Source organism: Manihot esculenta, chromosome 13 (genome assembly GCF_001659605.2).
Source record: "Manihot esculenta cultivar AM560-2 chromosome 13, M.esculenta_v8, whole genome shotgun sequence".
NCBI classification, from domain to species: domain Eukaryota; kingdom Viridiplantae; phylum Streptophyta; class Magnoliopsida; order Malpighiales; family Euphorbiaceae; genus Manihot; species Manihot esculenta.
In genome coordinates, this window is record NC_035173.2 from 36839991 (window position 1) to 36852186 (window position 12196).

The 12196-nt window shown below is 36.2% G+C and overlaps 1 protein-coding gene and 1 pseudogene across 1 annotated transcript; one reads left to right on the plus strand and one right to left on the minus strand.

Moving 5' to 3' along the window:
• The first annotated feature begins 447 nt into the window (after window positions 1-447).
• LOC110629056 (probable carboxylesterase 18) lies at window positions 448-1912 on the plus strand. Its single transcript, XM_021775903.2, has one exon. It carries the CDS (start codon window positions 668-670, stop codon window positions 1742-1744), a length of 1077 nt encoding a protein of 358 aa, XP_021631595.1. The 5' UTR covers window positions 448-667; the 3' UTR covers window positions 1745-1912.
• A 2268-nt stretch (window positions 1913-4180) lies between these two features.
• Window positions 4181-12196, minus strand: part of LOC110629929 — a 34321-nt pseudogene continuing 26305 nt past the window's right edge.

Consider the following 12196-nt stretch of genomic DNA (forward strand, 5'->3'; position numbering starts at 1 on the left):
TAAAATATAGTAATATTCAAATAATCTTTTGAATTTTTTTCTAATTGTATATATTTATATACTATATTATTAAACCATATGCTAGTATATAATGTTGCTTAGCTCAAAATTTTTAAAAATCATTTCAATGCATTTAAATTTAATTTGAAAAGTTAATTTTTAATCAACATAATTTAATTACTCCATGATATCAATTAGATTTTCTAGTTGAAATAGCAATTCTATGATAATATTAATTTCAACAGGTAGATTAAGTAAAAAACTTTTCTTTTTTGGGTTGAAGTGTAGTTATAGAGAGATAATGGTAAGTTGAAAAAACAAAATATTATTACTTTCACTTAATACACGTGTCGATATGTCATCCTAATATTTGATATTCGTCACCACGAATTCTCCACCGTATATCATGCTATAAGAATAAAATATTCGTCACCAATAACTTCTCCACCTTATATCATGGAAACAAAAAACATCAAACAGCCAAGGGTAGGACGGGAGAGGGGAACAGCTAAGCTAAGCTAGTCAAACACTCACAAGTCTCCGCTGAGCAGTCTCCCTTTCTTTTTATCCTTCACAGTTACTTGCTCCTTTAGGTGGTAGCGACCTGAAAGAAAGAAAGAAAGAAAGAAAGAAAGAAAGACAGAGAGAGAGAGAGAGAGAGCCTGCAATGGCCAGCAAAACAACACCACCAAAACCAGATCTTCCGTGGAAAACACGTCTCGTCGTCTCACTCATTTCAAATATTTCGGATGTCACCCGCCGTTCGGACGGCACCATAAACCGCCGCCTCTTCAACTTCTTCGACCTCAAGTCACCTCCTTCCCCCACCAAACCAATCTGTTCCGTGATCTCCTCCGATACCACTGTTGACAGCACCCGCAACTTATGGTTTCGCCTCTACGTCCCAACCGGAAGTACAGCAGAGACAGCACCAGGTTGTTATGCGAAAGGGCTCAACGGCGATTCCTTGCCTAACTATAACACCAGCAATAATACTCTTCCCGTGATGATTTTCTTCCACGGAGGAGGATTTTCGTTTCTTAGCGCCGCAAGCAGATCATACGACATGGTTTGCCGCAGATTCGCGCGGAGAATCCCTGCCATCGTTGTCTCCGTCGACTACCGTCTGACCCCTGAACACTGCTTCCCTTGTCAATATGATGACGGTTTTGACGTCCTCAAATTCCTCGATGAGAAAAACGCCACTGCGTTGCCAGCCAATGCGGATTTATCCAAATGTTTCCTTGCCGGAGACAGTGCTGGAGCAAACGTGGCACATCACGTGGCGGTTAAAGCATGCCGGACACGTTTTCAGGTCGCTAAGGTTGTTGGATTAATATCTATACAGCCGTTTTTTGGAGGAGAGGAGAGAACTGAATCGGAGATCCGACTTACTGGTTCGCTATTGGTTTCGGTTCCACGAACAGATTGGTGTTGGAAGGTGTTCCTGCCGAAAGGGGAGAATCGGGACCATTATGCAGTGAACGTGAGCGGACCTAATGCAGAGGATATTTCAGGTCTGGATTATCCAAGAACGTTGGTGTTTGTAGGAGGGTGGGACCCTTTACAGGATTGGCAAAGGAGGTATTATGAATGGCTAAAAAGATCTGGAAAAGAGGCCACTCTGGTGGAATATCCAAATATGATTCATGCTTTTTACATCTTCCCCGAATTGCCAGAGTCGTCTCAGTTGTTCTCCCAGGTCAGGGATTTTGTTGTTAGTCATTTATGTGGTTGCTCTTGAAAATTTGAAATGGCAAAATAGATTGCATATCCATCGCTAGGTTTGTACGATTATCAATAATTATGCAATTAAAATTAATATTAAGATCTTTTGATCGATGGATTTTAACTGTACTGGTCCAAACCTCTTAGATTTTAAGTATGGGAGATAATTATATTATTATTATTATTATTATTTGCCTGCTAGCTAGTTAAATGTTGTGTTTTATCAACACAACTCCCGTCAGTAGCTTGTGAAAAAGATAAAAGAAGAAATAATGAGATTTTTATTTTTCCCATGCCAAGCGATGGTGAGAACTCAGAATGCAAGTTGAAATAGGGCTCTTTTTCCCCTGGAAATTATATTACCATGAAAAACAATAGTCAGTAAGACTCCACAATGAAAGAATTGTACCCCTCGTAGTGATGTGATTCATGGTTTCATTTTTTTTTCAAAGATAATATATTCATGGGATAAATGCGTTATAACGCAAACTACAAATATAAGTCCATAGCCTAAAAAAAACCCAACATAGTCTAAAATAGAATTTCTAAGGCCCAATAAGTAAACCAGCCCAAAGGAGTACAATCCTAGAGACTTGAATGATGACCCACTTCACCAGATACTGTGTAATGCTTTAGAAGTGTCAACCTCATCTTTAACAATCGTGCCCATCTCTGACAGCCACCTACCAAGAGAAACCTCCCAAAACAGTAGCTAGAAGTCATGCCAACTGACTGAGGTGTAAAGGAGCAAAACATCGACCATTCAAGGAGAACCAGAAACTTCTAAAAATACAGAAGAACGGGATCGGTGGAGAAAAGGACATGCATCATTGTCTCTGTTGCAACAGATGAAAAACCATATTCTAATGCGAAAGGGAAGTGAGGACTTCCACATCTCTTTTTGTCACCACCATCGTAACCGGAGAAAGTAATTTCTACAAAAAACAAAGTCAGCGAAGGAGGGAAATGAACACACTTCTATGGCAGCAATGAACGCGGCCCTCCTTTCACTGAGAAAACCGTGTTGGCCCACCTGAAAATACTTTCATAAGAAAAAGAACCATAACCACGAAAAATCATAAACAAACATGACAGTAGGACCAAATACATCTTACTCACAAGAAAACTCAACCTGCCAAAACAAAAATCAAAAAAATATTTACAACCGTATTCTGGAGAAAGTGAAATCCACTTTCGAGCAAGGGTGAAGAGAGCCACGGTGAAAATTTTGGCAAAAAGAAGAGGACATGTGCCTTAAAGATAAAAACCAAAGAGAATGCAAAAAAGAGTTCCATGGTTTCATTTTCGGACCATATGGGAAAGAATTATGAAATGTATAAAATGTTATAGAAGTAACAAAAACAAATATTTTCATTTTTTAACGTAAAATAATGAATTACGGTATTGTAAAAGAAAAATTTTATTTTTCAAAATTACTTAATAATATGTCGGACAGTATAATTAGAACATTGCAAAAATAGACGCTATTTAAGCTTGCAATCTTAGCCCACCTTTGAAATACTATTAAAGCAATTAAGAAATAATCAATAAATTTTCATATTATATCTATAGTGTAATACGTTTACATACACGCCTTATATATATAGCGTATTATGATTATTTTAGTGAGATAGAACTAGTTACAAATTTATTAAAAAAAAAAAGAATTAGTGACTAATTAAATTAACTCACTCCCTCATCTTAATCATCAATTAATGTTAAGAGCACTTTGCTTTCATCATGCTTACGCTCACAAAACAGCATTTCATTCATTAATACCCACCAATAAATCTACTAAAGCGCCTCTTCTTTAGGTGCAACGTCTCTTTGCAACAACCAACTAACCAACCAACCAACTTAATAGCCATCCGTTAGAGTTGCTGCTTTCTTTTGCTGTCCTTTTCCTCTGCCAGGTTTTGTATCGTCCCGGATGGAAGTGGGTTTTTGTGCAGCTGACAGGGGAAGGATAGGATCAATTGCTGGCACAAGAACTTCTCTCGTTGCCCTTTTAAATTTTCGCAACGCTGACACTTCATTTTGGGAAATAGCACCTTCCATCTCCTCGTACACCGAATACCAGTGCGTTTGTTTGAATTTAGAAGTAGCAACCATGCCCCAAAATCCTGTGTTCTCCTTTTTCAGGGATGACATCCTCTTACGCGCATCAACCCCACTAAAAGAATGGATGATGGAGGGAATTAACCCATCTACCTCTGCATCATGCCAGCTTTCTTCCAGGGATGAATTGTGCTATCCGCTGCTGATTGCGGGGGCCCCAAAACGTCGACAGCTATTTCTCCACCCCCACCACCCTCCCCCCTACTCCCCGCCATTTTTTTTCCCGCATGGCATTTGACATTGCCGTCGGACTCTCCTAAAAGGGGGAGAAAAAATATACATATAATCTGAATCTCCTTATACAAATTCACAACCGCAGCATAGCGGACATCCATTCAAACCCTACAGGCTAAACTTTGATCAAATGAGTTTAGAGGTCCACCAACCAGTGTTATTTTCTCATATCATTCTACAATCCCTTTGAAATTACAACCACTCTTAGATAAAGTACAACCCTCTTGTTTACTCATTAGTCCAGCATGGCGTTTGAAGTACGAAAACTCTATGAACTATCAACATCTACTGGCCCATACATACAGGGAGAAATTAGCTGATACACAATAGCCAACCACTCAATTTCTTTCTGACAAAATATTCAAACGGAAAAATGCCAATCCACATCTGATCTGATATGGTCCAGCACCAGCTACATACACAGAAATTAGCTGACACAAAACAGTCAATTGTAATTATTCAGCACCACTTCTGCAACTCTCTTCAAGGATTCACATGCCTTGAACATATCAGATTCTGAATGAGCAACTGACACAAGCAATTTGATTCCTATAGGCAAACGGCATTTATCAAGTGTCGATCTTTTGGAAACTACTACAAACACCGAGTCTTCCTTCAAGGCCTGAAAAATCATATGCAATAAGAAAGAAAATAAGAACAAGCTAAAGCAAAATAAGATCACAGTGTAGATAAAGAACTAGTCACTTACACGATCAGCAATATTTTCAAGGAGTTTTAGGTCATCTTTTACCGAGCCTATGGACTTCTCAAGTTTGAGAAATACAATAGGTGATTCTGGATGGCTTGCTATCGAGAGACCCTGTATGTTAGACAACCCTGCAGTTGCCAAGTAAATTTAGAACTAAAGAGGTACACATGCTGTACAAATCAAAAACAAATAATATAGGGGGAAGAAAAGATAAAACATTAAAAGCACAACAGCATAACCGCAATAGAACTATACTAATTTATTCAACACTGGGATACTTTGTGAGACTAAAGTCTCAGGAGCCTCCACTGAAAAAGTGTTTTGTTACTATAGGAAGATAATATTTTGTTGTATTTTACAATAAAGATTACAACCTATTTATACATGAGAAACAATATCTAAACAGGAAGGAAAATCAAATCTATGATTATACAATCCCTAAGATTAAGTAACTAACCCATCTATCAATATTTATTTCCTATATTAACGTATTTACTTCCTATAACCTGTAACACTCCCCCTCAAGTTGGATCATAGATATTTATCATGCCCAACTTGTTAGAAAAATATTGTATTCGAGGCCCATTTAAAGTTTTGGTGAATAGATTACCCAATTGCTTTCCCGTCTTCACATAATTGGTGGAGATTAAATTTTCTTGAATCTTCTCACAAATGAAATGACAGTCAACTTCAATATGATTAGTCCGTTCATGATATATTGGATTGGAAGCAATATGAAGAGCAGCTTGATTATCACACCAAAGTTTTGCGGGTGATGCAACATCTATACCAACTTCCTTCAGTAGATGATTTATCCACAGAATCTCATAAGTCGATTGAGCCATGGCCCTATATTCTGACTCGGCACTGGATCTGGATACCACATTTTGCTTCTTACTTTTCCAAGACACTAGGTTTCCTCCAACAAATACACAGTAGCCTATAGTAAACCTTTTATCACTTTTGGATCCCGCCCAGTCAGTATTAGAAAAACACTCAAGTGCAGTATGCCCATGATCTCTATAGAGTATACCGAGTCCATGAGTCCTTTTTAGATAACATAGAATTTATTCTAGAGCGGCCCAATGTTTCACCGTAGGTGCAGACATGAACTGGCTTACAACACTTACTGCGAAAGTAATATCTGGCAGAGTCATCACCATAAGGTAGTTCAACTTTCCAACTAATCTGCTGTACCTCTCTGGATCATCATAAGGGTCTCCATCATCTTTTGTAAGACATATATTAGGAATCATTGGTGTGCTACATGGTTTAGTTCCCATCTTCCCAGTTTCTGCAAGTAAGTCAAGGACATACTTCCTTTGAGACAAGAAAATTCCCTTTTTACTCTTAAAAACTTCGACTCCTAAGAAATACTTGAGCTGACTCAAGTCTTTGGTATGAAAACTCGCATGCAAGTAGTTTTTGAGAGAAGAGATCCCTGTACTATCATTCCCTGTAATGACAATATCATCAACATATACAACAAGAAGAATAATACCAGTATCTGAATTTCTATAGAAAACTGAATGGTCACACTTGCTTTTTTTCAACCCAAATTTTTGAACAACTTCACTAAACTTTTCAAACCATGCACGGGGACTCTGCTTCAAACCATACAAATATTTCTTCAAATGGCAGACTTTCCCATACTCCCCTCTGAGCAACAAACCCTGGTGGTTGCTCCATATACACCTCCTCTTGGAGGTCACCATGTAAAAATGCATTATTGATATCTAATTGGTGTAAAGGCCAATGCTGAGAAGCAGCTAGGGAGATGAACAAGCGAACTGGGGTCATTTTTGCCACGGGAGAAAAAGTGTCAGAATAATCAATGCCATAGGTTTGGGCATAACCTTTGGCGACAAGACGGGCCTTAAGCCTCGCTATAGAGCCATTTGAATTGACTTTGACGGCAAAAACCCATTTACAGCCCACAGCCTTCTTGCCAGAGGGTAAATCAACTAGTTCCCAAGTATGATTTTTATCTAGAGCCTTAATCTCCTCAAACATTGCATCACGCCATTCAGAATGAGCCAGGGCCTCTTTAATTGTCTTAGGCAAAGAAATGGAATCTAGAGAGACAATTAAAGAGGTAAAAGAAGGAGACAGGTGATTATAAGATAGAAAGTTAGCAACAGAATAGATAGATTTACACTGTCGTTTACCTTTACGAAGACTAATGGGGAGGTCAAGGTCACTCGGTGGTGGATCTGATGGCAAAGAAGATTCTGGTGCAGAACATGTACCATCAGGTGCTGTTCTCCGAGAATAAACTTGAACAACTGACAGGTTAACAAGGTTGAGTATTAGGAGGAATGTTACCATCAGATTGTACAGCAGAAGGCATACTCGAAGAGGTCCCACCATCAGATATGATTCTATAGATGAGCCACTCATCATCGTCCTCTTGATCAGGAGAGATTTGTGCAATAGGATAAAAAGGAATTTTCTTGGAAAAGACTACATCTGTTAAGACTAGATATTTGTTGAGGTCTGGAGAGTAACACCAATACCCCTACTGAAGGCGAGAATATCCCAAGAAAACACACTTCAAAGCTTTAGGATCAAATTTAGTCACATGAGGTCTGACATCCCGAACATAGTAAGTACTGCCAAACAGTCATGTTTCGAGAGGAAATAATAGCTTCTTAGGAAAGAGGACATTATAAGGAGTATTACCGTTTAGTACTGCAGAGGGCATGCGATTAATGAGAAAGCATGCAGTTGAGACAGCATCAGTCCAAAATTGCTTAGGAACTTGCATTTGAAACAATAGAGCTCTAGCAGTCTCCAGAAAATGTCGATTCTTCATTTCAGCTACTCCATTTTGAGTGGGTGTATCAACACATGACGATTGGTGAAGAATACCATGTTGAGTCATATAAGCCTGGAATGATTCTGACATATATTCTCTAGCATTGTCACTCCGCAAAATTTTCACAGAAACATTAAATTGAGTTTTGATTTCAACACAAAAGGCAGAAAAATGAAAAAACACTTCTGAACGATACTTTATAAAATAAATAGTCATTCTAGAGTAATCATCCACAAAAGTAATAAAATATCTAAATCCAGTCTTAGATCCAACCGGACATGGGCCCCAAACATCTAAATGAACTAATTCAAAAGCAGACTCAGCTCGTTTATTGATTCTAGGATTTAAAGAGTTTCGATGATATTTTGCAAAATGACATGACTCACATTCCAATAAAGATACCTCATGAAATTAAGGGCATAATTTCTTCAAAACCGGTAAAGAAGGGTGTCCCAACCAACAATGTGCTTCAAACGGAGACACGACACTGTAGCAAGCAACAGACTGAGGTACCCATGCATCCAAAATGTAGAGACCCCCAGATACATGTCCTTTACTAATAATCTATTTCGTCACAAGATCCTGAATGAGACAATGATCAGAGAAAAAAGAAACACAACAATTTAAGATTTTGGTAAGTTTACTCACAGAGATTAAATTAAAGGCAAGATTAGGTAAACTTAGCACATATGATAGGATAATAGGAGTAGGTTTAACAGTCCCAGAACCTTCAACATTATAGGTTGACCCATCGGCTATAATAACAAGAGAAGGTGCCTTATGAGATCGAAAGCTAGTAAAAATATGAGGATTACCTGTCATGTGATCCGTGGCACCAGAATCAATGATCCATTTATATGAAGAGGAAATAAGACACGTTTTACCTGTCTCAGCCGCTACTGAAGACGTTGGGATAATTTTAATATGGGTCTTATTATCAAAAACTATTTCAACCAAACTTCTATACTCCTTTACCTTCAAACGAATTAAAGGAAGATAACAAAATCTAACCCAGTGAAAAGTATAAAAAAAATGCCTCCACCCAACACCCAAACGGCAAACGAACCACAGATTTAACAAGCGGGTTGCAAGGCAACTTCGGCGTCCTCTCTAGGTGGACGATGAGAGACAAATATTACCCTAGATGGGTAACACAAAAGGACAGGGGCCCTAAGTCTCCAAAAATTTAAAACTTGACGAGAGAAAAAAAAAATCTCTACGAGAATGGCTCTGATACCATGTAGGAAGATAATATTTTGTTGTATTTCACAATAAAGATTACAACCTATTTATATATGAGAAACGGTATCTAAACAGGAAGGAAAATCAAGCCTGTGATTATACAATTCCTAAGATTAAGTAACTAACCCATCTATCAATATTTATTTTCTATATTAACATATTTAATTCCTATAACCTGTAACAGTTACCAACTCTTAAAGAACAAGGATAATCTGGGTGTTCATAAGCTGCCTACGTTGGAGAGACAAAATGCAAGAAAAATATCAATCAAGACATTTAGAGATTATGTGACAGGAAAAAGAAGGGTCCACAGTTATAGAAGGCGCAAGTCATGGAGCCTAGGCAGAAGGTGCAAGAGTGTGCCTAACAGATGTCAGGTGCGTAAAAATGAAAATAAGAAAACTACTAGCTAGTATTAGTGTAGAACATTTAGAACCCTAGCACCAATCTTTTCATAGATACATATATATGATCCTTAATTCCAAGTTTGTTGTATTTTTTGAGTGAAACCAATTGCATAAAACTTTTTCCTAAAAAAGCATTTGGTACAAGGTTAAAAAATTGAAGACAAGTGTTATAAGTTTCTAAAAAAGTAACTGTTGAAGGGATAAAAAAAGAATTAACGGTGTTTGATAGGAGGTTAATAAGAAAACTTAAATAAAGGTATATAAGCATCTATTATTATATTTTAATAACAAAATGCAAAATTATTTTATAAATAATATAATTTTAAAACTTCTATTAACTTTATTTTTATTATTCACGATAATTTTATTATATTCTATAATTAGCTAACAACTTATACATATATAAAGTTTGATGATACAAACAAATAAAATCAACATAAAAAGAAAAAAAAAAAAGAAAAAAATGTTGTAGTTGCATCTCTTTAGTTCTGTTAACCCCCCCTCTTCCCTTAACTCTCTCTCTCCCCACTGAAGTTAACAGTTAAATCCTAACGAGGGGATAAATATTAAGCAGGTTAAAGTTAACCTATATCTCATTTGCACCCAAATAACAGTAATAAGGGATTGAAAGTTACAATGGTAATAATTACCTCCGGTTAACCTTATACCAAACACCCCATTCCTAAGAGACAAGGCATAATTAATGATTTAACATTGCAAAATCAACAATTTAAGAAGGCAAATTTAACAGTCTAAACAACATAAAAAATAATTATAATTGGTACACTATCAGCCTAACCTCCTTTCCCCTTTTAACCGCATATTGCTTGTCAAATTAATGTCAACATCAATACATGCGAGTTAGATCAGTTAGCTGATTCTTCCACATAATAAGAAAAAAATCAATAAAAAACATTAAAAACACATGAAATATATAGGATCCAATAGGGATATAGTGAAAGAAAAAAGAAAAAGGGAGGGAGGTGGTAGGGGAGGTCAGAGGCAGCATAATAGAATGAAACAGGGAACCTCGGGCTGTCGTGTTATGTATCAAGGAACAGAATAGATGCAAAAAAGGGAGAAATGCAAGAAAAAAGAATCTTGAGGAATACCAAGTGGGGCTGGAAGAAAGAACATGAAAATTGGAGTGCAGAAGAATAGAGAAGATGGATGATGGGGAGTATGAGAGAGGGAGTAAGGAAAAACCTAAAGCAGTCTTAACCCCCCCCCACAATAAAGCTTCACTGGGTCTGATCTAAATCAACATCAGTTTCCTACTTTCTTTCTTTCTTTCTTTCTTTCCCCCATATATAGATTTCATTTGGCTCACTGAACATAAGATGACAGTAAGGCCACTTGCATAGCCGAATCATTGGTGTAGATTTGTAGATGATATAACCTCCACCACCTTTAATAACTATGGAAGAGCCAATATCTTATTATTTTATTTTTATTCATTTTGGTAGGGGATATCTTATCTTTATGAGGTGAATCAACAGCACAATAGCTTCCACAGAGCCATCTCCTACATCCATTTACAGCATAAAAGCTTCACTTCAAAATATGCAGGAAGAAACTGCTCCAATTTCCAATATCCTCTTTTTCTTTCTTTCTTTTTTTTTTTCGGTTTTACTGAATTTTCACTAGCTTGAACGCTCTTCCACTTTAAATACCATTTGAGAATTCAATAATTTTAAGTTTTCATCTTTCTTCTAGTATTCCTTTAAAAGAAACCATGTTCCAACTCAGGAAGGTTACAGACTCATTAGCTGTTCTTTTTGAGTCCTTAATTGTGAGATTGCCATTTCTGTCCAACTTAAAGGTTTTTTTTTTGATATATCAAAGTGGGGACCTGAAAAGATTTCTTCCAAATAGCAGAGGGGAATTTTTTTCTTTTACCAAAGTGGGGTGAATCTTGTCTGGTAAGCAAGATTCTGCCCCATGCCGCTAGTTATACCTAAAGAAAAAAAAAAATTAAAACTTAACAGAGAATTTCTCTGCCAGCTTTTGTACCTTGCTGCTAAATTATATTATTACTATAAATTTTATTACATTATAAATAATAATTATAAAAATATACTTTATAATAAAAATCCAGAAATGCATATTCGCTTTCCAAAGTTAACAAACTAAGCCTAGAACCGATTTAGTTTAAAATTGGACTGTTTCTATATGAAATTAGAATCAATTTGAATTAACATCTTTGAAACTAATTTTGGATGATAAAGTTTAATTTTTTTTTCCTGCATAAGGTTGTATTTAAAAAAATATAAATGAAAATAATAAAAAATAACAGCTGATGATAATCTTAGACTCCTGTTGAGATTCTCACTCCTATATATATGTAAGAATCACAACATGTAGAGAATTCTAATCACAATATATGATAATAATATTTCATACAGAATTACATAAAAAATTTTAATATATATTTTATAATAAATTATATTTTATAATATTATAATAAAATATATTTTTACTAAAAATATATACTATCATAAAAATAATTATATTATAATATAAAAATATTTTTATACCTTGCCGCTCCCCTTAATTTGTTTTAATTTTTTTTTTTTAAAATAAGAGGTAGGCCTTGCCACTGGTTATACCATCAGCATGGAACAAAATCTTGCTTGCTTGGCAAGATTCACCCCACTTTAGTAAAAAATTTTTCTTTAACCCTTATTTGGAAAATATCTTGTAGATCCCCCCCACTTTGCTAAAAATCCTAGCTTAAATATGTAATTGTTCTTTCCTTTGCATTGAGGGCTATATGTTCTGAGCACAAGTATACACAAATACATGCATGCATTCGTTCGAATGCTGTGATCTTGTTTTCTGCATCTCAAGTTGACTCAAAACAAGTCTGATCTGCAGTTATATGGGTTGAAAGATTCAAATTCTATTGATTGTGAGATTAAATGCTATGAAATTCTTGCT